The sequence below is a fragment of the Pan paniscus genome, chromosome 1 (assembly GCF_029289425.2).
Source record: "Pan paniscus chromosome 1, NHGRI_mPanPan1-v2.0_pri, whole genome shotgun sequence".
NCBI lineage: Eukaryota > Metazoa > Chordata > Mammalia > Primates > Hominidae > Pan > Pan paniscus.
In genome coordinates this window covers 164996118-165023697 of record NC_073249.2, presented here as the reverse complement: position 1 = coordinate 165023697, position 27580 = coordinate 164996118, and the positions used below count along the sequence as shown (strand labels likewise).

Sequence of the window (27580 nt, the reverse complement as noted above, 5' to 3'; positions counted from 1 at the left end):
CTCCCCATTGTAGCTATATTATCTAGAACCACTGGGTGGTTAATAAATATTTGCAGAATGATTTAATAGAGTTTAGGTTAGCCAGAAATAGGCCTGACCTTTTTGTTTGTTTGTTTATTTGTTTGTTTGTTTGTTTGTTTTCTGTTTTGAGACAGAGTCTCACTCTGTCGCCCAGGCTGGAGTGCAGTGGTGCGATCTTGGTTCACTGCAATCTCTGCCTCCTGGGTTCAAGCGATTCTTGTGCCTCAGCCTCTTGAGTAGCTGGGACTACAGGCACGCACCACCATGCCCTCCTAACTTTTCTATTTTTCGTAGAGATGGGGTTTCACCATTTTGGCCAGGCTAGTCTCGAACCCCTGACCTCAAGTGATTCCCCTGCCTCAGCCTCCTAATGTGCTGGGATTACAGGCGTGAGCTACCACGCCCAGCCTAGGTTAGCCAAAATTAACTGGAATTGAATGAACAGATTTAATGGGAATTTGTTAATAATCGATTTTGATAATTGGGATTTAATTTAGAAGATACCTCTCAGATGTGGTCTTAGATATTCAGGTACATTTGCATTTCTATTATTGTAGGAATCTATGTATATTTGCATTCTTATATAATACATATTTATATCATAATGGTTGTTCTGATGCTCTTAAATGACATTATCTGTAAGTTTTATATTTTGAATAGTGCACGTATTAAGGCAGAGAAATGTTTCAGAACTCAAAAAAATTCAGTAAAGGATGGAAAGAAAAACTAGATAGTCCTTAAGAATTTAATCCCTAGTTAAAAGGAAAACCCCCTTCTGAGCTTTACACTTAAAAACATCTATAGTCAGTTCTAAATGTAGAATTTTTTGTTCTTCATTGCATTCCTATAGGTATGTATTGTAACTTCTATTGTTTCTTGAAATTTTATTTTTAATTTATAGAATTCTAGGATTTTCCTTTTCCTCTTATTTACCTCACAATCAGCAGCACACATACTGACATTTGTTTCTGTACAAATTATGTAAAATAATTTTCTGCCAACAAAGGATTAGATATTCTTTTTGTCTTTGTGCTTCTTATAGAACATAACTACTTAATTTCCTAAAGGCCACTTTGATTCAGATTAAAGGGCTCATCTTATTTACTTCTACAGCTAAACCTTGGGGAATGGGGAGGGGAACACATTCAATCCTAACTTGGATGCTTTTCTTAAGTCAGTCTTAAGTATACTTACAGATGTGTACAGCACATTTTTCACCATTTGTCAGTGGTACCTAGAACTGTTATCTACCATGACATTTAGATGACAGGTAAACACAACTCAAATTTGGTTTTGGGCAAGTTAATTAATCGGTTATACCATCCCTTGTTGTAATTAGGTAATAAATTCTAAAGTTCAAGAATATTTTTTGCAAGTCCAGGCAAAGGTTTAGCAAAAGCCATGAAAGGCCACGTCCCTGGCTTTTATTGCATTCAGCATGTCCTGTATGAATTTATTAGGTAGCTGAGTAGGGCCAAGGCAAATTCTTGCCCTGCCAGGCCTAGCATGTTCAGAACAAAAAGTACTGCAGAAACATTTAGCTACAGAGAGAAAGTATTGGTAGAGGGAGAGAACTTTTAGGTTGTAAAGGGCTTACTTAGCATTATTGTAGAGATTGAAAATTTACTTTGGAATATCTCATTTCAGTTTAACCACTTTTCTCATGAACAGCCTTTTCTCTAGAACAAGAACTTTTTGAAGAGCCTAACAAAATTACATTAATCTATTTCATTGGTGTTTATGTACCTCCAAATTTATAAAATGGAGATAGTAATGTCTAGCACAAAGGATTGTGTGGTTTAAATGAATTAGTGTGTAAGGAAATAGGAAATGTTATATTATTATGGAAATGTATTAACAATTATTCAGTTTAGAAAATAAACACAAAAGTTTTTGATACTGTCCTCAAAGATGGCACCACACTATAATGTTTGTACTCTATCAATTCTTTAACTCTCTAGTTAGATTAGAAAAATTAATAAGTAGATGCCTTTGTTTAGTGAAGTCTAAATTTAATCTTAAAATTGCATTCTAAAATGCAGCCAATTCTTGATGAGCCATATGTGAATTACCCAATTGTGGATTATTGGCCAGAAGTTTGCGTTTTATATAAATTGAACTGAACTTTAGGAAAAGAGACCAGGCGCAGTGGCTCACACCTGTAATCCCAGCACTTTGGGAGGCCAAAGTGGGCAGATTGCTTGAGGCCGGAAGTTTGAGACCAGCCTGGCCAACATGGTGACACCCTGTCTGTACTAAAAAATACAAAAATTAGCCAGGCGTGGTGGTGCATGCCTGTAATCCTAGCTACTCAGGAGGCTGAGGCAGTAGAATCCTTTGAGCCTGGGAGGCGGAGGTTACGGTGAGCTGAGATTGCGCCACTGCACTCCAGCCTGGGAGACAGAGTGAGACTCTGTCTTAAAAAAAAAAAAAAAAAGGGAAAGATGAGTGAGCAGATAAAGGAGCTTGAATTAGTCTATAGAACAATAGGGTAGCTCTCTGGACAGGTCAGTGACTCAGAATATTGATGAAAGTTGTGTAACTGAGCAGAGAAAAGCGGTATGCCTTTATACCTGAAATGATCAGCTGAGTCTGATACACAGTTCTACAACTGAGTCATATGGCCAAAGTACAAAGTGTGAAAATTCATTTCATTAAAGACATTTTAAATTAGATTGGGTCAAAGACAAAAGAGAAAGCAACAGGGAAGACAATAAATGTGATTAGGTTATAAGTTTCTTTATTAGCTCTTAGGGTACAGTGGTAGTAGCTTTGTTGGCTATTATTTGAACAGAGGTAGAATATTTGTTAGTCTCAAATACGCCTAGCCACTTCATGTAGTGGCTAGTTAAAATCCCACTCTGTATGTGTGCCGTATTAGGAGATTCACTGATCTCCATTGTCATGCCTTATAGGATTGTGTCATGGCAAACAATGCGTGTAATTTGTCAAGAGCATGAATATGATGGCTTGACTGAGTACTCTGTTTCTTTTTTTTTTTTTTTTTTGAGATGGAGTCTTGCTCAGTCGCCCAGGCTGGAGTGCAGTGGCGCGATCTCAGCTCACTGCAAGCTCCACCTCCCGGGTTCACGCCATTCTCCTGCCTCAGCCTCCTGAGTAGCTGGGACTACAGGCACCCGCTACCACGCCTGGCTAATTTTTTTTTTTTTTTTTTTGTATTTTTAGTAGAGACGGGGTTTCACCGTGTTAGCCAGGATGGTCTCAATCTCCTGACCTTGTGATCCACCTGCCTCGGCCTCCCAAAGTGCTGGGATTACAGGCGTGAGCCACCGCGCCCGGCTGACTGAGTACTCTGTTTCTAAGCAACAAAACTCTTCAGAAACTTGGTTATAAGTTTTTATACTGTAATTTCTTGCCAGTTTGTAGGTGAGATTTTTATATTATACCTTAGTTATCTCTGTCTTGTTTCCCTAGTATTTATGTGTAATGTCTTTATTCCTTAGACTATTGTATCCATGGAAGATTACTGATACTCCCCCTAGTATTAATAACAATGTTAGGTAACATTTACTGAGTGTTTACTGAGTGCCAGGTAATGTTCTAATTGCTTTACATGTATTAGGCTATGTATTCCTCACATGAACCATATGAAAGAGATACTCTTATTGTTGTCATTTTAGAAGTGAAGAAACTGAGGCACAGAAAACTTAAGTAATTAGTCCAATTCATACAGGTAGTATATGGTAGAACTGAAGCAGTTGGGCCCCAGGTCTTTTTTTTTCTTTCTTTTTCTTCTGCCGCCGACTCCTCCACCAGGTCTGTGCCTTTAACCATCATACTATACTGCTCTTTCCTTTGTGAGTGCTATTTCCATGTGCATTTTATTATAGGGCATCCATATAGTAAACTTATTACAGAAGACCTTTCTGTTTTTTCAGCTTGTGAAAAATTTCATATCTTAAAAACTAAGCTACTAGATAGTATTCTCATTTTTCATGCTTATATGAAAGTTTAGCAGGTATTAAAAATTAATATAGTGTGCTCATATGCATTGTGTAAGAGCTAGTTTTATTGCTTCAGAAGACCATCATTGCAAATTTAAGAATCCTAAACTAGTGCAAGTAATTTGTTGTGGGTTAATGTTCAATAATGAAACAATGATTAGGTATTCCAAGAGTCTGTAATTTTTAATTTCTACCAAAAAGCTTGAAAAAAAATTAGAACTGTATGGATTTTACCTTCAGTTGACCTTATAAATTAAACATGGCAAGTAGATATTTTCTGGTGTTTTGATTTATGTTGAACTTTGAATAACCCCTCATGATTATAATTCACTGGAAATGTTTGACATTAGCCAATTTTTGAACATTAGCCATGATATTGCCATCCTTGGTACTTTTTGAATTTCAGTGATTTAGAAGATAAAATTTATTAACCAATAATTCTCCTCCCTCCTACATCCTATTCCTCATTCCTCTCCCCTCTTGAGTGACTCAATTTTTGCCAAAGCAGATATTTTTGAAACACTATTTTTATCTCTCTCAAAGTCTGAGAGAGATAAAAATAGAAATCATAATAACATAGCCATTGGGAGGTGATTCATATGTAAATACTGTTAGTAATGCTTTAAAAATTTGTTCGAAACCAAAGTCAAATGGCGACTCATTAAAAAGAATAGTGGAAATATTTCTCCCTATAAAAATTGACAGTTATTAATTTTTCTTAAAAGAGGAAATGGGTTATAAAACCAAAATATAAAATATTGCAGTGTTACTGAGTCTTGAATATAGCATGCCTTAGTATTTGTGCAAAAAATCTAGTGTGTAGTTTTGACTGCCTATTAACTCTATTAGAATTCTCTTTTTAAAAGATTTATAAAAGTTGTAGGACGGGATTATATACATTTCATGTATGTCTTTAAGTTGTCTTTTTCCTTACCCTATGCACAACAGAATGACTTTCTGAGCACATTGAAAATGTTTTAAAAATAGGTAATACATACATATGGCAGAAAAATTCAAAGGTGTATAAAGATATCCTGTGACAAGTAAATCTACCTCTGACCATAATCCCTTACTTCTTCCAGGTAAAAAACCTTGGCTTTTCTTGTCCATCCTTGCAGAAACATTTTATATATACATGGTTATATAAGTAATAGTACTTAATTATTTAATTTTTAAAAATTTTTGACATATAAATGGATTGTATCATACACACCTTAAAGGCTCTGTATTTTTTTTCTTAAAATTGTATGCTCTTTCATTTTGGTACTTATAGAGCTACCTCTTTTTAATGACTACATAGTATTTTTATTGTTGATGTACAATAATTTATTTCGTCAGCCTCCTGTACCCAGTTGGTGGGCATTTTAAGTAAGGCTTTAGTGGATATTTTTGTGATACTCTTTTGTTAAAAGGTGGGAATAAATCTTGTGATAGGTAGGTGATAAATTCCTAGAAGTGGAATTGCTCATCAGAAGAGCATACTGTATCTTCTAAACTTTGGTACATATTTACCAAATAGCTTGCATTTAAGTTTGTGAGACTCACATATATTTAGACCACTTAAAATGGATCCTTTCGTATGTAGCGTTATTTCTTTATTCAGATAATTCTCATGGAAGATAGTGTAAGCAGGTGTGTAATTCATGAATTTGCTAATGGTTTTCTATGATGTGGACAGATTAAGTGATAGCAATATATAACTATCAATTTTGTTTCAACTTTATATATGGCGGTAATTAATTTATTGGCCTTTGTAGCTAAGTGGGCATAAAGTGTTTATATTCAGACTATGATATTAGTGCCCCAAACTCTATTTCTATTTCTTCCACTTAATTTTATTTATTTATTTCTTCTTCCACAAATTTTAATCTTGTTTTACTTTTGTTTATTAGAGAATTTAGCTTAAAGTGGTGGGGTTGGGGGGAGGGCATTAGGACTTTAATTTTTACCAAGAGATTTGAGAATTTGAGTAAATGCTAATATCAGTATATAGTTTTCAATAGCCTGTGCAAGCCTACTGTCTTCATGTTCATCTTAGCTAATCACTTTACAGAATGTAGGATTTAGCATTTGATAGGTATTGATATAATTTTAACACATTAATAGTATATAGAGTGGTAACATTATAAAGTCAGGTATGTAACCATATTATTTCCAGAATCTAAAATATAAAGGATAGGCATGTATATAAGTTATTATACAGTTTCACTTTAATGCTCAAGGGATCTTATAACATGGCCACTGACATCTAGGTTTTTTTTTTCTCTTGCCTTTTTTTTTTTTTTTAGGAGCTCTTTGGGTCCACGTCACCCATATAAGATATTGGTACTAAGCAAAATGCAGTCAATCTGCTACTAATGGCAGTGTCTGTAGTCTTGCAGATATATCATATGCCTTACTGTTGAACAAACCACACAGCTGCATTTAAAGGTCACTTTTTGCTTAACGGAACTTAGGGGAACTGATAAACGCTACTTTTTGCCCATCCCTGACTCCTATCCACATTTATTTTTATTAACATCAAAGTACTGTAAGTTCCAGTGCCAACTGGGCTGAAGATTTCTTTTCACAGAGGATTTGCTTCCTTTCCCTCTATGGGAAAGTTCTGTATCCCTTAAATCATTTTAAGCTGCTTCATTTGAAAAATAATTCTTAGTGGTGTGCTCATGGAGTGGATTGATTGTGGCTACTGGGGAAATTCTCTCATGGCTTAAGTTTTGCTTTTCAAGCCTGCGAAGTGGGTGAATGAAGGGAGCCCACTCCTGGTGTGTGCAGTTTGTAGTGTGCTCAGGATGACGACTGACTTCCAAAAACCTCAGTGCAGCAAGACTAAAGGCATCAGGAGACCAGAAGCCACTTAATAAGAGATCAAAGAGGCTGTGTGTATATCAGCTTGAAATCCAGATAGTACAGATCAAAAGCTTGCCTTAGTGAGGCAGCTGCAGGGGGATGAAGTTAGCAGGAGGCCTCAAAGATCTTAAGTCAGGCCTGATGTTGAACTTTGCAGGGATTTCATGGCTCTGGAATACGAATGTGGCAAAAAATCCCATTGTGTCTAGTGGGGGCGAAAGAGAATAACAGGCAAGCAGCAAATGCTTGTCAGCTTTCTCATAGGGTAGCTTTCCTTTTAACACATGTTTATCCATGACAGTTTCTGCTTCATACTTGAAGGCATTGTTGAGGAGGAGAGGATCCTGAAGATGGTGAATCTACTGTATTACCTTTAGTGAGTGTTTCAGATGTGGCCAAACTATAAATATTAGTGTTTTTGGAATGGCCATGGAGAGCTAAAATGTGGCCATAAAGGTGCTCAGATTTACTGCCATAACTGGTAATCACATCTCTCCTGCAAAGTGCTCAAGATATCCAGGAAGTGAGTGGGTATCAGCCTGGCTATGCATCTGTCCCTCATGTAATTAAAAAACAGAACAGCTATTAAAAAAAAAAGGAAAAGAAAAAAAAGGAATAGGAACAGTTAATCGAAAGAAGAACTCAGTCCCCAGAGGTGTTTCATCACCAGTCTTCTACCTGTAGCAATGGATGTGTTCTGGAGTTCCCAGTTGAGTGTGATGTCAGTATTAAGAACCATGGTAGTAGATAAAGTCATAGCCCTTCCTAGAGTGTGCCAGAGTGATTGAATCAGATTAACAAGTAGGTATTGGGAATCTGTTTGTTCAAGGTGTGATGATTTGTGCTCCTCCACCTTGTTTGTGAGTGTCATTTGGAGCAGGCAGTGATCCAGAAAAGCCAGGCTTTCCCAGTGAGTGCCAGGAAGTGGTGCTGCCTCCTTCTGGTACCAAACATCTAGTCTGTGAATGATGCTTGAAAGCAGATTGACTTGACTGGCTGATTTTTACACACCATTTCTAGGGCTCAAGTTTCCCTTTCAGCCCTTTCCTCTGTATTTTATTTTAATCTGATATTACATTTATCAGTACAGCACTGAACATATGGTATGGTTGAGAGGACTAGCTTACGAGTCAGAAAGCTCCCAAACATCCAGGTTTGCATTCTGGATATACTCCTGGGACTTTGGCAAGCTTGTTAGTCTTTCTTATTCTCTGTTTACTAAAATGATAATATCTAAAATAGAAGTAATATTTGCTTTATAAGATTACAAGGACTAAATAAAAAGATGAATATAGGCTGGGTGTGGTGGCTCATGCCTGTAATTCCAACACTGGGAGGCTGAGGCAGGAGGATTACTTGAGGCCAAGAGTTCAAGACCAGCCTGGGCAACACAGTGAGACTGTCTCTACAAAACCAAAAAAACTTAGTCAGGCATGGTGGCGTGCACCTGTAGTCCCAGCTACTCAGGAGGCTTGAGTCCAGGAGTTCAGAGGCTGCAGTGAGCTGCGATCACACCACTGCACTTCAGCCTGGGTGACAGAGTGAGATCAGTCTCAAAAAAAAAAAAAAAATGCATATAAATGCCTATGCTTTTCTTAACTCAAAATAATCAGTGTTCCTATTATATTTACTGAAAAATGATGATAATGATAATGAAGATTTTCAAAGATAGAATCTGGGTACAGATTTGTTGTGCTTGTTATTCATTCTCACCTTTAAAAGATACGAGCCAGTATGGAGACTATAAAAATGAAAAGGTATACTCCTATATATAATAAATATTTGCTGAGCATCTCCTCTTCCAGGCATTGTTCTAGGCATTGGGGAGCTAGCAGTGAACAAATTAGATGAAGTCTGTCCTCATGGAGTTTAAATTCAATTTGGAGTAGACAGACAGCAGACAAATAAGCATATATTACAACAGAATAAAGAGAACAGACTTGGCAACAGCTCTGTACAATATGTTATAATTTTAGCAATGGTGAAAGTAAGACTAAAAGACTCTCTGAGTGTTATTTCTTGGGATCCAGAGAGGCCCCAGGGGAAATTGAGGTCTGCTGTGTGGACAGTAAGGGATTGGACATTCCAGCCACAGTGAATAACCCAGAATTAATAAGTTAGTCCTGATTTCATGTTTTTATTTTCTTTTGTAACTAAATTGCTTAATATTTTCCTTAACTTTCAAATTTTATTTATTTTAATGAAAAATCCTTTGAAAACTTTGTGTTCTGATTTTTTATTTGGAAAACATGGCCACATGGTTTAATAGCTAACAATTACGTACTGCTTACAGTTCCCTCTTTTTTGAGGTTTCCCTTTCCATGGCATCAGTTACCCACTGTCAACTGCAGTCTGAAAATATTAAGCTATTTTTGAGAGAGACCATATTCACATAAATTTTATTACCATGTATTGTTATACTTGTTCTTTTTTTATTATTGTTATTAATCTCTTACTGTGCCTAATTTATAAATTAACCGTTATCATAGGTGATACGGTTTGCCTCTGTGTCTCTACCCAAATCTCATCTCAAATTATAATCCCCATGTGTCAGGGGAGGGACCTGGTGGGAGGTAATTGGATCATGGGGATGGTTTCCCCCATGCTGTTCTTATGATAATGAGTGAGTTCTCACAAGATCTGATGGTTTAAAAGTGTGTGGAAGCTCCCCCCTCATTCTCTCTCTCTCCTGCTGCTGTGTAAGATGTGCCTTGCTTCCCCTTTGCCTTACACCATGATTGTGAGTTTCCTGAGGTGCCCCCCAGCCGTGCGAAACTGTGAGTCAATTAAACCTCTTTTCTTTTACAAATTACCCAGTCTCAGGTAGTTCTTTAGAGCAGTGTGAAAATGGGCTAATACAACAGGTAAGTATGTAAGGGAACAATCATAATATATACAGGGCTTGGTACTATCTGTGGTTTCAGGTATCTGCTAGGGGTCTTCGAACGTATTCCTTATGGATAAGGGGGGACTACTGTACTCTGTGTCAGGGATTGTTTAAAACACTTTAGGTATATTGACTGATACAATCTTCTACAACCTCCAGGCTGTAGGTCCTGTAATCATCCTTGTTTTATGGATAAGGAAAACTGATGCTGAGGTTAAGGAGTTCACTCATGACCACCCAGTTAGTAAATGGAGCTGAGCTCCTGAGTCTGTGGTTTTGTCAGGTATAGTCTGTAGATCAAAAACAATACTAATTCTTCATAATTATGGCTTAACTGAAAGGTGATAGAAATTTCTAGTTATTTTGTCATTCTAGAGAAACATACTTAATATAATTTTAAAAGCTTTTCTTCAGATTATTCTTGAAGCCTTATGATCCCTTGCCTTTACTCCTCTCACCTGGCCAAAGCTCTTCACTGACATAATTTTTATTTATTTATTTATTTTTTGTCACCCGAGAGTATAAGCTGTATGCTTTACCTTGCATTTCCTAGCAGGACTCCTTGGCCTTTTTCCTGTACAGTTTCAAAGTTAGCAAAGTTTTATTTCTACATAGAATTGTGTGCTGTATATCAACACTGGTTGACCTTTCAAGGATTAAAAAGAGCAAAACACTGCAGAATCTTTTCTAAAGAATGAAGGGCATCCTGTGACTTTGACATGGCTGTGTTGTCAGACAATCTCCCAGTCTAGAGATGGCTCCAATCTTACAGTGTCTGCTCAGGGAGAATGAAGTTTGAGGATGCCATGCTGTTCTGAGCCTTTCTTTATGCATTCAAGAGGTTATAGATCTGCATATCTGGAGGGCATAGATTCAACCCTGTGTTTTCATATTTTAATATTTGAATGTAACACCACGAGGTGAGGGGTTTAGCAGATGATAGCACTGTTGGTCTAAGTTACATATGCTCAGTTGAATTTAGAAGGCAGTAAATCGGATGGAAACTCCTCAAACCCATATGTCCTTTTAACATCTTTTCCATCATAATTCTCATAGTAATAATAGTAATGTTAATATAATAATAATGTTATTATTATTACTGTGAGAATTATGATGGAAAAGAAGTTATTACTATGAAGCGATTTCTATGGACTAAGCACATTACATGCTTTTAATAACTGTGAAATCTGTACTATTGTTATTTCCATTTACAAATGAGAAACTCAAATCTTCATGATTAAACAACTTGATCACTATCATTCGGCTAGTATTTGTGCTTAGGTTAAGTTGACAGTGATTTGTTTGGAAAATTAAATTCCAAAATCAGTATTTGCAAAGCTTTTAAGTTTTATATGTCTATACTTTCCCTGCATCATAATACAATTTCAACTAATACAATTTTTTTCTGGAAGATAATGGACTATTTTTATTTATAAATTCATATTCTACATTTATAAAAATTGTAAGGTACACTTAACATAAAATTTACCATCATAACTTTGTAAATGAATAGTTCAGTAGTGTTAAGTATATTCACATTTCAACTAATGTAATTTTTGTTATTTTTTGAGAGGGATTCTTATTCTGTTGCCCAGGCTGGAGTACAGTGGTGCTATCTTGGCTCACTGCAACCCGCGCCTCCTGGGTTCAAGGAATTCTCCTGCCTCAGCCTCGCGAGTAGCTGGGATTACAGGTGCGCACCACCACGCCTGGCTAACGTTTTTGTATTTTTAGTAGAGACGGGTTTTCGCCATGTTGGCCAGGCTGGTCTCGAACTCCTGGTCTCAAGTGATCTGCCCGCCTTGGCCTCCCAAAGTGCTGGGATTACAGGCATGAGCCACTGCACCCAGCTACAACTAATGTAATTTTAATTGTACTTGAGTACTACTGTCTGCCTGGTGGAACCTTAGGCATTTCAGCAAGATGATGGGGCTTTTAGATAAAGGATAGTTGTATGATTTGTTTTGTTTTCCTTACAACTAGCAAAAGTCCTGGACCAGGACTGACTGGTAACCATGTAAACAATTCCAGCATAACATAAAATTTTCAAGAGGTGAAACATCCAAGGAATGTATCTAATACACAAAGAAGTTATTCAACAGGCGACCAGAAGGGTTATGAGAAAGGAATAGTCTTCAAGAAGTGATTTCCATGGGACTCCTGCTTAAACCATTTAAAATATTGGGGTGCTTAAAATAGGTTTTTAAAGTACTAAGCTTTATAGGATAAAAGTATGTGCAAGCTTATGTACTTTTTGTTCCTCTTAAGAATATATTTTGATCTTTTAGCAGGTTCCTTTGTCCACTTCTCTTCCATTTTGCTTTTTATTGCTTTCTGTGCTGTGCTTACTGTGCAGCTCTGGGACTGCTTAGTTCTATGTCTGATGTGTGGAAAAATCTATTCTTACTGCCTAATAGTATTTAGGAAGTAATAAGACACAAGGAGCCAGGAACCGTATCAGTTTAATCTATCTTGAGTGGACTGAATGTACTTTGTGGGCACTTATTTTGAACATGATGGTGTTGTGGTAATTGGTATGATTAGTGTAATACTTTGCTATATTATAAAATAGTTAAAAATGGAGTTAGATGTTAGATAAGATAGCTTGCTCATTATTCATTAGAATCAATTAGTTATTACTTTGCATTCACTATAAACACATTTATTTCTCTTTCCCAAAAGTAAATGCTTAGCTTATTGGTCAAATCAGAAGACAGTCTTTTGAAATGATTAATTATACCCTATTGTTTTAAACCAGAACTGTTCGCGTGATTTTAATTCAGCTAATGGTTCCTGACATGGCTTCTGTTGCTCTGAAAATGGCAAAGGAAAAAGAAAAGGTGTAAATACCCTTTTTGAGTTTTGTGACCAAAATGTACATCAATTTCATTGCTGATGCAGTGTTTTGAATTAACTTCTGTCTTTCTTTACTTTTTATAGTGGTTTTGTGAATGTTTGGATAGAAACTAGGGACAAATTTGAGTCAAGATACTCTGTCAAATTAAGTTACAGGATTTTAGAGTTGAAAGAAGGGATCATAACTCATGTATCCAACTTTTTCATTTTACGTTTGTGAGGAAACTGACTCAGAGAAACGAAGACACTCGTGAAACTCTACACATCCAGGTGGGGACCAGGCTAGGTCTCAAAACTTGTCTCTTCTAATCCACACTCATCTTAACACTAATGGGCTGAATATCTGTCTTCATTCTGTCTCTCTCTTATATATCTTTTCTGCTTTTTAAAAATCTTGGAATTCTTGTTTTCTGACATTACTCACAACGGAAATTTTAATTCATGCTAGCTCTGCCACCGAGCTTGTGCAGATCACTGTTTTCCTTTTTCCTTAAGGTATACAAATCTGTGTGTGAGTGTACGTGTGTATAAAAGAACCTTTCCTTTGCCTCTTTGTACCCAGTTCCTCCTTTTGCCTACCTCCAGAATGAAATAGTTGTCTCCCTTTTATTTATTTATTTTTAATGTTTTTTAGAGACAAAGTCTCACTGTATTGCCCAGGGTGGTCTTGACCTCCTGGACTCAAGCGATCCTACCCCCTTGGCCTCCCAAATTGCTGGGATTACAGGCTGGGATTACACTATGCCCGGCCAGCTGTCTCCCTTTTAAACTTAATGGTTTCTTTCTGCATTCTCTATTTTAGCAACTTCCTTGAGATGTTGCTTTGAAGATTAATTTAGCTGTTAATTAATTTAGATTTTAACTTAATACTCCTTAGTTCAAATAATAATGGCCACATTTAAGAGTATACTTTTCAAGAAGCCAATATCTGGCTACCTGCTGTTTCATAGTTTCCTCAGTTGACCATTATTAAGTTGGAATAATTCTCTTATCCAATATTACAGAGCTAACTATTCATGTTGTCCAGAAATTCGTGTGTAGTCCCTTTAAAATTATCTTTGAAACATACTTTCTCTTACTGAAATAAAAATACATATCTGTGGAATGAAGCTGAAAGCCTAGTTTTGTAGTGACATGTGGTACAGCATTGAATTTGTTGGTTGGTAGATTGTTTCTTTTCACTTGTAGAGTACTTTCTATTTCAGAGTTGATTGAAGTTGTTTTGCTAGTCCTTCCTTGGAATCATTTCCTCCTTGTGAAGGACCTCTGTAATACAGCTGTAGAGCAGGTATTTTGGTGTGGTGAACTATACAACACAGCCTAGAACTTTAATAACATACCATTAAGACTATATAAATTAGGTCAGGCATAGTGGCTCATGCCTGTGATCCCAGTACTTTGGGAGGCTGAGGTGGGAGGATCCCTTAGCCCAGAAGTTTGAGATCTGCTGAGCAACATAGGGAGACCACATCTCTACAAAAAATAAAAACGATTTAGCTGAATGTGGTGTACACTTGTGGTCCCAGCTACTCAGGAGGCTGAGGTGGGAGGAGCACTTAAGCCCAGGAGGTCGAGACTGCAGTGAGCCGTGATTGTGCCACTGCACTCAAGCCTGGGCGACAGAGTGAGACCCTGTCTCAAAAAAGAAAAAAGAGACTCTATGAGTTAACCATATTTCCTCTCATGAGTTTAGTTGACCAACTTTATATGTAATACACTCAGTTGACAGTAAGAGTCAAAATTATCAAAGGAAATAAACTATGATCCATCTCTTTGCCATCCTGCTGTGTGGTCTTTAAATTCCTATCCTGTTATTTGATGTCTTTAAAAGTTTGAGTGTTACATACAGAATAAATTTTTTAAAAACAAACAAACCCAAAAGATATTCTTCATTTTGAATGTAGTTAAGTCTTTGTTACACCTTGTGTTTCTTTATTGGGGTAATACTGCTAAGCATATAAATGTTAAATATTAGAACAATTCTTGGTATATATCTCCTGTTCTTATTTCCTAAATGCCTCTTATTGATGCATTTGCCAGTTTATTACCTATGACACTTTCTTGTTGATTCCTTCTGTCTCCTCTTTATGTCGCATTCTCTACTTCGTGTCTTTTCACTGAGTTTGCCATGGTAGCTTGGATTTGTCATCTAGGTTTTAGAGCAATTTCACAGCTAGAGCTCTCCACATCTTCGAGTTGATGTCTCTGTCTGTGACAGAGCCTGTTTCCGCTGAACCACCTCTCCGCTCTAGGTGATGCTCTTGCACTCTGCCTTAGCTTATGTGAAATCTGGTCTCTTTGATCTTTGGGAATGTACACAAATATTCATATAATACATTTTATAGACACATGAGAAACTTTGAATCCCATCCATTTGGGCATAATGATTATCACATGTTTGAATCTGTTCATGTAACGGTCTTCTTACGCCCACCAAATGAATGGATTCTTGAGAAAGTAACTGTACATTGAAATTTGGCAAACAAATGCATGTTTTACCTGTACATGCAGGCATGCTGCACATTCTGTACCCTCTAACTTTTCATCTGCTAGGTACTGAAACATGAACCTCTGGTGGCCAAGTGCAATATTTAGGGGATTCAGTTTTATACACTTTGGTAAGATGATAAAAATATCTTCTAACATATTTGTCTTCTTTCAACATTTCATTCATTTAGCAAATACTTAAGTTAGAGAAGCAGCATTGCTTAGTGTGGCTAAAAGCACAAACTCTGGGAATTGACTGGCTGGCTTAATTTCTGGCTCTGCCATTTACCAGCCATGTGCTTTGGTTAAGTTATTTAATTTTTCTCAATTTCCTCACCAGGAAAGTGGGGATAATGTTGGTACATACCTACCTCATGATGGTGTGAGAATTAAATGGGTTCAAATAAATAAGATTCTGAGAACAGTGCCTGGTATGGCAAGAGCTTAGTAAGTGTTACCAGCTGTTGTTGTTATTCCTATATGATGGGATGTGGCTTTTGCTTTTGGTGTACTTGCCGTCCAGTGGGAAGAGGCAAACTAAATAGATAGTCATTCAACATTTTAACTACTCTTCAGTGCCTTCTCCATGACAAGCACTGTAGTAGGCCCTGAAAATCAAGCAAAAACTAAGCAAACACATTCTTGGTCTCATAAAGCTCTTTTAGTAGGAAGTAATTTAAAGGAAATAATTTACAATAATTTCAGTAAAATGTAAAAAGTATTTTAATGAAGAAAATGCAACAAGCTGTGGATACATCTAACAGGAAGACCAAACTAATTCTAGAAGGTCAAATAGTAAAGGAAATATATTATGATAAATGCTGTAATTGAAGGTCTTTTTTGGTTTAGGGATATCAGAGTAGGAAGTGCTTGGGTCTTCAGGGAGTAAGGGAATGCTTCTCATTGGAGGAGACACTTGAGCTGACTCTGGTGGCAAAGTCTAGACAAGTGGCAGTGGGTCAGGGAGAGCATTTGCGGCTGAGGGGATGGTTTGCATTAAGCCATGCAGCATGACAAGGCCTTTCACAATACCTGGGATAAAGTGTTGGGCAAACGGGAGCAGGCAGTGATATGTATGGGGAAAGTGAGAGACGAGACAGAACTGCAGTTCTGAAGGATTTTCCTTCCACAAAGAATAAAGGAGTTAGGACTTTATCTTGAAGGCAGTAGGTGTCCCTGAAGTATTGTAAGCAGAGGAGGAATTATGATCACCTTTTTATTTTTAAAGATGGTTCTATTATCTCTCTAGAAAATTGACTCATGGGGGCAAGATTAGAGACAGGTAGACTTATCAGGAAACTGTAGCAGCTGCTCAGAAGTAACGAGAAGCTGAACCAAGGCTGTGGCAGTGGAAATGGAAAGGAAGAATCAGAAGAGATAAAGGGCTGAGATAAAAAAACCTGACATGCCTTAGTGAGCAACTCAGTGGAGGGGTGAGGGGGAGAAGGGAATGCTTGAGTATATGCTGATGCCACTCAGAGGATATAGGGAGGCCAAGGCGGGAGGATCACTTGAGGCCAGGAGTTCGAGACCAGCCTAGCCAATATGGCAAAACCCCATCTCTACTAAAAATAGAAAAATTAGCTGGGAGTGACGGCACACACCTGTAACGTCAGCTACTCAGGTGGCTGAGGCATGAGAATCCAGCCTGGGTGACAGAGAGGGATTCTGTCTTTAAAAAAAAAAAAAAAAGAGGTGTAGGGTACAACTTTCAGAAATAAATGGGCTGAACCAAACATATGGTACACTGTTACAGTGTGTATAATAATATAAGCCTTTTGAATAAAGAGGAAAAAAATTCCTTCAGAAGAGAATGGCTCCCATAGTACATGTTTCTCATGTTCTATGATTGGTCTCTGGTGCCCTCTATTGGCTATTTAGTCTAAAGCAGCATCTTGATTCTTAAACACAATGTTCCTTGCAGTGTTATTTACCAAAAGAAGAAATATTAGAGATTTTACAATTATGATGAAAGGTGATAAAAACTGATGGGGATTTTGTTTTTAGTAGGAAGACAGTTAAAATAATTTCAGCAAGGTACCATCAGGGGTGTGCACATTGGCAGCACATATACTAAAATTGGAATGATACAGAGATCAGCACGACCCTTGTGCAAGAATAACATGCACATTTGTGAAGCGCTTCATATATTTATCTATGTAAATATGCCTGGGGGCCTAGGGGTTGGGTAAGGGTTTTGAGAAGTGTCTCTATAACATTTGTTTGCTATAACATGCACATAATATCATAGATTGTATTTTCAGAAAATGGACCTTTCTGATGAGAAGCAGCCTGAGTCAGGCTGGTGTTTGAGCATTTTTATGCAGCAAAGCCTCAAGAATAGCAGCCACCTCAGTAGGCAGTAGCAGCTGCTGTTTTTCCATAGGGTGGCTGCTGCATGTGATGTAAAGGAAATGAAAGGAAATGACTGTTACTCATTAAAGCGATTTCATTCAGCTACGTGGGAAATCACAGGCAGAAAAGTCATCATAAAAAATGAAGCAGTGATTATACATAATGGGGCATCTTCAGAGGTAGCTAGTTTGTCCCCTCCCTGCCCCCCAAATGACGAAGAAGCTGCCTTTGGGTTCTGTCGTCCAGGAAAAGGGGTGGTAGATTGGATTTAGTGTTTAGCATAACTAGTGGTCTAAACCTGAATACATTTTAGTAAGAAAGCATTCCTGTCACTAGTTTGAGGTCTAAAGAAGGCCTCACTTTGTGTAAATTAGTGCTCACAATGACTTTTCTGGCAATAAGGAAAATATATTCACCTTTCAAGGGTAGAAGTCTATTTCCATTTCCTTCTGGTGAATCGTCCTTTAGAATGTTCCTAAATTATCAATTCAGTGGGTTGCATTTTGAAAACCTCCTCACCTATTTGGGTTAAAAATAATATTTTAAAATTTTGGTGTTATCTGAAACTGCAGAGATTGTTCACAAACAACTTGGTGCAACCATTTATTTGCTTTTGGTATATTTTGCTGTTGCAGTTTTCTCTAAGGAAGTGTAGGAATTATTAATATGAAGTAATGTTAGCTGCTGGGCAGTTCATGAGAGGAATAAGCTATTATGTAGTCTCCCTTCTCCCCCGAATATAAAAGCCTTTCATCAAAAACTGACATCCTAAATGAAGGAAATAATTGTACAGCTTATTTATTAGTGTGTCAAACTTAAAATGTAATGGTTTCATATTTCAGGATGAAAAGTGTGTTGTGATTCATGGTTGCCAGTGACAAAATAGACAGCTCTTTTATATTACCACGTCGATTGCCTGCTGATATGCCACTGTACTTTTTGGTTCTCTTCTGTTCTCTTCCTATGCAATAGCTCCCTCTACTTGAAAATACTGGTGTAATTATAGTTTAACACTGCTTTATTAGTGAGTTCCCTGGGCTCTTTTTTACTTTTAATCCTCTTCATAAATATGTGGTGTTATATTACATCAGAGCATGTAAGAAAATTTTGAAGAGTCTCTTGACTCGGGGGTAGAAAGGCAGGGTTAGTTGCAAAAAGCAAGATAAGTTACATTTGAAGGCATTCTTCAAGGAATTAGCTGTGTAGCCTTTGTTGATTTAAATATGGTATATTTGGTTAAAATTCCATGCAGTACTTTGAAAATGAACACTGATGTTTGAAACACAGAGGCATAGAAAACTGGATCAGAAAACTTCAAAAGAATCATCAGCCACTTCAAACAGACATAGCTGGGAACTTGGCAAGTTCTTACTTTGCTAATTCCAAAGTTTTATAATTCCCACACAAAACCTAGCAGTTTTTCTCTACTTTCTCTGGAAGGTTTTAAGAGAGGCTAGAGTAGTAGAATCTCAGGTTACAATATGTTGCCTTGTGGAACAGCATGTGCATAATGAAACAATGGGAGAAGCATAGAGAAACCAACGTGAATGCTGCTGTGATTGGGATGTCATTTTTTCTCTCCCTTGCTAAGTTAGAAGTTCAGTAATAGTGCCATACACCTCCACCATTACGACAAATTAAGAGACTCTGCTCAATCATAAGATGGCCATATGAATATTTCTTTCTTCTCAATTTACAACTCTTTGTTTCCCGTTTCTTCTGACCATTAATGATGCAGAGCAAGCTGCAGAGTGAGGTGGTCAAGAGTAAGGACTTAAGAGCCAGGCTGCCTGGTTGGATTCTGGCTATGCCACATATACACTGGGTGATATTGACTAGTTTCCTTAACTTTCTGAGCCTCGGTTTCGTCATCTGTAAAACACAGACAATAAATTTGCCTACATCCTGGAGATGTAAGGATTAGATAAGTTAGTGATTGTCAAGCCCAACATATAGTAAGTGCTATATATCAGTTGGTTAAATAAATTAAAAAACAATAGTGGAGACATAAATTGGTTTTCATTAACCAGATGTATTGAATGTCAATGTTGTCCTCGGTGTTTAATATCAAGAAATATGGGGCCCTCCCAACGGGTGAAAGATCTGTGTGTTGCTTTTGTTCATAAATTCATATTTAAGTATGTATTGGAATAGTTGTGACCTAAGGGTACTATATCATAATTTTAGGTCACATTATTTATAAATATACTTTTTAAAATACAGTGGAATCTTCCATGGTTTCCATGTCTTTTCTGGATTTGTGTGGTTTTATAGGAGGATTCTGTACTACTGGTGAAGGTATAAGAACGGAGTATCATTTCCCATTTTATATTTATGATTACGTTCATGCTTTTCTTGGAGCTTACTTACGGCTCTAGAGGAGTAACAGACAGGCTTATCTTTGGTCCATCATATGACTGTGCTTGAGAATGTCAGAGAATCTTGCCCAGCTGTTCCCAGACCTCGTATGGTCCAACCAAATATCAATCACCAAAAATTTTAACAGGAAATCTATATATTTTGAGCACTCAGACATGCCACTGAAATTGTTAAGATTATATTTTCACCTTGATACAACCTGATATTTGCGTGATGTTTTATTTATTTATTTTTTGGGACAGGGTCTTGCTCTGTCACCACAGCTCTGCAGTGAGCTCTGAACCACAGCTCACTGCAGCCTTGACTTCCTGGGCTGAAGCAATCCTTCCACCTCAGCACCCCCTGCTCCACCTCCCTGGTAGTTTGGACTACAAACACACACTACCACACCTGGCTAATTTTTGTATATTTTGCGGAAATGGGATTTCGTCATGTTGTCCAGGCTGGTCTTGAATCCTGGGCTCAAGCGATCCTCCTGCCTTGGCCTCCCAAAGTGCTGGGATTACAGGCATGAGCCACTGCACCTGGCCTTTTAATTTTTTTAATTACAAAAACTTTTTCTAGCAAGGTCTTGCTATATTGCCTAGGCTAATCTCAAACTCTTGAGCTCAAGCAGTCCTCCCACCTCAGCCTCCCAAGAAGCTGGAATTATACAGAGGTGTACAACCATACCTGGCTTAGAGTGAGATTTTAATTTATTTTTACCTGTTTAGAAGATTATCACCAGAGTGCCAGACACATGAAGTAAGTGGTCAAATAAGATTCATCGGTCAACTCAAGCTGTCCTAAGGCTGCATATTTATTTTCAGTGCATGGACTCATCTTTCTTCTTTGCTCGATTCACAGGACCCTTTAGATCCTACAAGATCAGTGATTGTGATCCGCTCCCTGGTAGCAGATGGTGTAGCAGAAAGAAGTGGGGGACTATTACCTGGAGACCGCCTGGTCTCAGTCAATGAATACTGTTTGGACAACACCTCACTTGCTGAAGCTGTGGAAATATTGAAAGCTGTGCCACCAGGCCTAGTACACCTTGGCATCTGTAAGCCTTTGGTGGTAAGTGTTGTATTTTGTTAATATAGGAAGTGATAATAGTGCAACAGTTAAAAACATGGATTTTGGAGACACATATACCTGGCCAAGAATTTCTGTTCTACTGTTTACTATGTGTGTGACCTTGGGCAGGTTTCTTAATGTCCTTGACTTACAATATCAGAAAAAATAAAGTCTACCTCATAGGGTTTTGGGATTTAAAGGTTATATTCATTAAGTGCATAGCATATTATTACATAAATACTAGCTGCTAATGTTGCTAATTCTACTACTACCACTCTTACTACTATTTTCATCTTTACGCTTTTAGCACAGACTTCTAAGCTCTCAGAACATTTCTTATATGTAAATTATTATTATTATTATTTTATGGACAGAGTCTCTCTCTGTCATCCAGGCTGGAGTGCAGTGGCACGATCTTGGCTCACTGCAACCACTTCCTGGGTTCAAGCGATTCTCCTGCCTCAGCCTCTCAAGTAGCTGGGATTACTGGCATGTGCCACTGTGCCTGGCTACTAATTTTTTGTATTTTTAGTAGAGATGGGGTTTCACCATGTTGGCCAGGCTGGTCTTGAACTCCTGAGCTCAGGCAATCTGCCTGCCTTGGCCTCCCAAAGTGCTTTTTTAGGGGTGTGAGGCATTGCACCTGGCTATTCTTATATGTAAATTAAAATAAGTATCCATTTTAACTTTCATTTGGGAATGGTGTCAAGATGGTATGATAAGTTGAAATCCTTGCAGCTATAGCATTTTAACCATATAACACTGAGCGTTTAATATGCTTTTCTCTCCATCAAAGCACCTTGTAACTCCTAGCATCAAGAACCCCTATAATGTCAAACCATCTTGAAGTCATCTTGTTGCTTTATCTTATGGTCAGGTTACTGCTTATGACTGAAGGCTACATTACAGTTATGGTGCTCTGGAGGCCTCTAATGCAAAAAACAAACCACCACCACCACCACCAACAAAAACTTAATGATGATGATTTTCAGCCAGTTTTATTATTATTAAGTGCTTACTAAATGTCATTCTTTCAAGCCCTTTACACTTATTAACTATTAACTAACCTAATCCTTACAGCAACTTTAAGAATAGTCCTTTTGTTACCCTCATTACAGATGAATCAATCGAGGCACAGAGAATTGAGTAACTTACCCAAGGTCTTATAACTAGTAAGGGGCAGAGTTGTAATGTGCACCCAGCAGGGCACCTTCAAACCCTGTGCTCTTAGCCACAGTGCTCTACATGCCTGTCTTACTATGTTGTCACTTGCCTAGTTTGTATGCAGCATGTCTGAAACAGATAGCTTGGTTGTAATAAATTGTTAGTCTGGATTTCTAGAAACCTGGGCTCTGCCCCCTGGCTTTGCTATGAGTTAGCCCAGTAGGTTTCAAACTTAAAGATATGTAATATATATAAGAATCACCTGAGAGGTAGTTAAAATGCAGTTTCCCAGGTTCTACTCCCAGAGATTCTCATTTAGTAATTCTGATATGCTCTTCAGGAATCTACCTCTTCAATGGGTCACCTGTGTAATTCTGATGCAGAATTTTGTACTTTGAGAAACATCGTACTAGTAATTTGATCAATAGTTATACCACTTCTCTAAGCCTATTTTTTTCATCTTTGAAAAGACTGAACAAGACTAGAGAATTCCGAAGGTATTTTTTTAACTCCAATTCTTTAATGTATGAAACATTTTAACTTAACATACGAATAACATACTATAAGTGCTCATATGTATAGATAGATGGATAGGTAAATATAGATAGATGTGTTCATTGTATTAGGCTGTTCTTGCATGGCTGTGAAGAAATACCTGAGACTGGGCAATTTGTAAGAAAGAGGTTTAATTAGCTCACAGTTCTACAGGCTGTACAGGAAGCATGGTGGCATCTGCTTCTGGGGAGGCCTCTGGGAGCTTTTACTCACGGCAGAAGACAAAGTGGGGGCAGGCACTCTTATGGCAAAAGCAGGAGTGAGAGAGAGTTGGAGTGGGGTGGGGGATGCCACAGAGCCATACTTTTTTTTCTTTTTGGAGACAGAGCCTCACTCCGTCATCCAAGCTGGAGTGCAGTGGTGCAATCTCGGCTCACTGCAACCTCCATCTCCCAGGTTCAAGCAATTCTTCTGCCTTGGCCTTCAAGTAGCTGGGACTACAGGCGCTCACCACCACGCCCAGCTAATTTTTGTATTTTTAGTAGAGACAGGGTTTCACCATGTTGGCCAGGCTGGTCTTGAACTCCTGAGCTCAGGCAATCCACCTGCCTTGGCCTCCCAAAGTGCTGAGATTACAGGCGTGAGCCACCACAGCTGGCCATGCCACACACTTTTAAACCACCAGGATCACATGAGTACTCATTCATTCACCATCGCGAAGACAGCACCAAGCCATGAGGGATCCACCCCCATCACCCAAACATCTCCCACCAGGCCCCACCTCTAGCTTTGGGGATTAAAATTCAACATAAGATTTTGGCAGAGACAAATATACAAACTGTATCAATCATATATAAATAGATTCATGTACAGCATACGGTATTTTTGCATGGGAGACCAAAAGGTGGTCTTCATGTATTACTTTTTTATTCTGGCCTGTGTATTACATCTATCAGACACTTTAAATATTTCAAAGTGGAATATAGCACATAGCTAAGTAATTCTTGACCTTTTGTGTATTTGGTGTGGGTATTGCCGTGGTCAACAGATGATGCCATGAGGTGCTTGGTTTGTGTTTTAGATAAATTAAGGACAGGAAAACTATTATGTTTTTATGGGACCTCATCTTCTTAATGTTTTGGGTTGTAGCAGGAACTTTGTCTAGATTTTCCCTGATGGTTATTTGCCAGATTAGTGTGGCTGCATGGGGACATCCCAAACTATTTGTGTCCTAGAGCACTTCAACAGCAGAGCCTTTACCTTCAAGCAGTTTTAGGAAGTCTCGGGCCATTTAATAAAACAAAACAAAAACGAGTTGGTAGCAACTGGGTGTGGATCCTCGTGCTATTTCTGGTGGAAGGACCTTGGAGCATTACTCTGAGAGTGTTTTGGAACATAATGATTGTGGGTGGAACTTCACCCAGGCCTCCCTCAGTGAGGCCAAGGCTGCCAAGATTACTTAGGAGTGGGAGGCCAATGAAGGGATTGAGAGAAAGGTCAACTTCAAGAATTTTTTTTCTTTTTAACTACTAAGTAAGCTTCCTTTAACATCTGGGGTCTTCTGGGAAAACTGCTCATGAGCTACAAATAGTGATTCAAGGAACCAGGCATGGATCTTCTCTGAGGTGTCTCTCTCTCTCTCCCTCTCTCTCTCCCCTTCTCTCTCTCTCATAGTAAAATTGACAGCCACTTATCTAATTAACTAATTTTTTGTTGTTGTTGTTTTTTGAGATGGAGTTTCACTCTTGTTGCCCAGGGTGGAGTGCAAATGGCGTGATCTCAGCTCACCGCAACCTCCACCTCCCGGGTTCAAGTGATTCTCCTGCCTCAGCCTCCCGAGTAGCTGAGATTACAGGCATGCGCCACCATGCCCAGCTAATTTTTGTGTTTTTAGTAGAGACAGTGTTTCTCCATGCTGGGCAGGTTGGTCTCAATCTCCTGACCTCAGGTGATCCACCCGCCTCGGCCTCCCAAAGTGCTGGGATTACAGGTGTGAGGCACTGCGCCTGGCCTAATTAACTAATGTTTACTGAACATTTACTCAATCCACAGTGCAAGTGGGGACAGAGAATGTGAATAAGCAGATCCCAAGTCAGGGTAGAGCAGAAAGACTGTGAATATAATGGTGATGAGAACAAATTATTTGTATTAAGTCTTGTATTTATATAGCTATAGTATGTATATATCTATACACTTCATGTTATATATTTTCATCTTAGCTCTTTTCTAAAAAGAGGCTTAAAACCTAGGTGACAGGTTGATAAGTGCAGCCTCAAATATATCAGACCCCAAAAATGAATGAAATGACTTATTTTTATTATTTAACATAAAAATAGAGATGGGGTCTCTCCATGTTGCCCAGGCTGGTCTTGAACTCCTGGGCTGAAGTGATGCTTCTGCCTCAGCCTCCCAAAGTGCTGGAACTACAGATGTGAGGCACCACGCCCTGGCTGAAATGACTTTAAAAACTGCATTATATCTTCAGAAGTAATGGAGCAGAACTGACAATAAAACTCTTGAGCCAGACAGCTATGGGTTTTTGCTTAGTTATGTGGTTTGCAAGGCTACGTGTCCTTGTGCCAGTTATTCAACCTCATCAGCTTCCACTTTGCTCATCTGTAAGATGAGGATTGGCTGTACGCGGTGGCTCACGCCTGTAGTCCCAGCACTTTGGGAGGCGGAGGCGGGCAGATCACCTGGGAGGTCAGGAGTTCAAGACCAGCCTGCCCAACATGGCGAAACCTCGTCTCTACTAAAAATACAAAAACATTAGCCAGCAAGGTGTTGCTCGCCTGTAGTCCCAGCTACTTTGGAGGCTGTGGCAGGAGAATCGCTTGAACTGGGGCAGTGGAGGTTGCAGTGAGCCAAGATTACACCACTGCACTCCAGTCTGGGTGACACAGCGAGACTCTCTGTCTCAATTTAAAAAAAAAAAAAAAAAGATGAGGATTGCATGGCATGATAATTGTGAACATAGGCTCTAGTACCAGACAGCCAGGGTCGAAATTTTGGGATATGTAGTGTTTGGCAAATTACTGTGTCCACTTTTGCTCACCAGTAAAATAGGGCTAATAAGAGGACCCACGTTTTAGAGTATATATTAATGTATTAATTAATATATTAAATATATTTACAGTACTTAATTTTGTGCCAGGTACATAGTTATATATACAAGGTCTATTCCTGGGAAAGTGATTTTTCTTTAAGAAATACTTTAAAAAGTTTGGGAAGCTCTGACCTGAATATGGAGTTCTTTTTAGTTATTAAAGAAAGTTTGTTCTAATGAAACAATTTGAATAAATTTTGTGTTGTGTATTTGTCTTAAAGGAAAGATGAGAATCTGAAGAGTTTGAAACCAGGATATTTTCTTTCTTTCTTTCTTTCTTTCTTTTTTTTTTTTTTACGTGAATGAATCTTTTCTTTTTTCTTTCTTTCTTTTACTTTAAGTTCTGGGATACATGTGCAGAATGTTCAGGTTTGTTAAATAGGTATACGTGTGCCATGGTGATTTACTGCACTTATCAACCCATCATCTAGGTTTTAAGCCCCGTTTGCATTAGGTATTTGTCCTAATGCTCTCCCTCCCCTTGCCCCCCACCCCACAATATTTTCTTATTTATAAATAAAAGTGGTTTATATTTTCAGGAAGATAATGAAGAAGAAAGTTGTTATATTTTACATTCAAGCAGTAATGAAGACAAGACTGAATTTTCAGGAACAATTCATGATATAAATTCATCTTTAATACTCGAAGCACCCAAGGTATTTAATAAATTTATTTCCCATTTGAATGATTTGCTATGAGCTAAAATTTCTATGTAGAAAGAATAAAAAGAAAATAAGACAAAAGCTTGTCCTTATCCTTTGGCTAAGTAGAAATAAATAAAGACATAAAGAAGACAAAAGCTTGTCCCCATCCCTGGCTAAATAGATATAAATGAACTAATCCTCCTTTCTCTCTCTCTCTCTTTTTTGAGATGGGATCTCCCTCTGTCACCCAGGCTGGAGTGCAGTGGTGGGATCTGGGATCTCTGTAACCTCTGCCTCCCAGGTTCAAGTGATCCACCCACCTCAGCCTCCTGAGTAGCTGGGACCACAGGCATGTGCTACCACGTCTAGCTAATTTTTTGTATTTTTGGTAGAGATGAGGTTTTATCACGTTGCCCAGGCTGGTCTTGAACCCCTGAGCTCAAGCAATCTACCTGCCCCAGCCTCCCAGAGTGCTGGCATTACAGGTGTGAGCCATTGTGCCTGGCCTCATTGTATATATACATATATATATAGTTGTTGTTGTTATTTTGTTTTTTTTGACAGACTCTCACTCTGTCACCCAAGTTGGAGTACAGTGGTGTGATCTCGGCTCACTGCAACCTTTGCCTCCCAGGTTCAAGCGATTCTCCTGCCTCAGCCTTCCAAGTAGCTGGGACTACAGGCGTGCGCCACCACGCCTGGCTAATTTTTGTGTTTTTAGTAGAGACAGGGTTTCGCCATGTTGGCCAGGCTGGTCTTGAACTCCTGACCTCAGGTGATGTGCCCACCTCGGCCTCCCGAAGTGCTGAGATTACAGACGTGAGCCACCACGCCCAGCCTATTTTTTTAAAACTAAATTCTTTCCTTCCATATCACATTGCCTCTAAATGATAAAGGCACGACGTAAAGCATTTTCAAAGAACAACATACACTAATGTATTCCTAAAATTTTGGATGGTAGAACATATTGTTGAAAATAGACCTGCATTTAAAATGCTATAAAAATGGAACTACACAAAAAGTATTCATATTGAATACTTTCTAAAGAAGAGTTATTTAGTCAAACCCTACCTTATGCTTTAATTTTAGAAAATTTATTTTGAAGCTTTCCTTTTTTATTCTTAAAAGGAATTATACTTATGTTGCTCTTTGCAGTTAGAGTATGGTTTTGCTTTACTTGATAACAACTGTCTAGTGATATTCTTTGCATAATATGTAGACAGTGTCTCAAGATGATATATGTTTCTATGATGTCTATTATATTTTTTAGTGCCGACATTTTAAAAATTTCATAACCATATGATGTGTTCAAATA

At 38.2% G+C, this 27580-nt stretch overlaps 1 protein-coding gene and 1 non-coding gene across 8 annotated transcripts in view; both read left to right on the top strand.

Moving 5' to 3' along the window:
- The window catches only part of PATJ (PATJ crumbs cell polarity complex component), a 422746-nt gene that overhangs the window by 93408 nt on the left and 301758 nt on the right, over positions 1 to 27580 (top strand). For all 7 annotated transcript variants that reach the window (XM_057298703.2, XM_034966355.3, XM_034966351.3 and 4 more), the window contains exons 18-19: positions 20647 to 20856; positions 26161 to 26277. In XM_057298703.2, coding sequence (XP_057154686.2) covers positions 20647 to 20856; positions 26161 to 26277 — 327 coding nt within the window. The remainder of the gene's footprint in view (positions 1 to 20646; positions 20857 to 26160; positions 26278 to 27580) is intronic.
- LOC112438344 (U6 spliceosomal RNA) lies at positions 17118 to 17219 on the top strand. Its single transcript, XR_003026790.1, has one exon. It is a non-coding gene; the product is annotated as a U6 spliceosomal RNA (small nuclear RNA).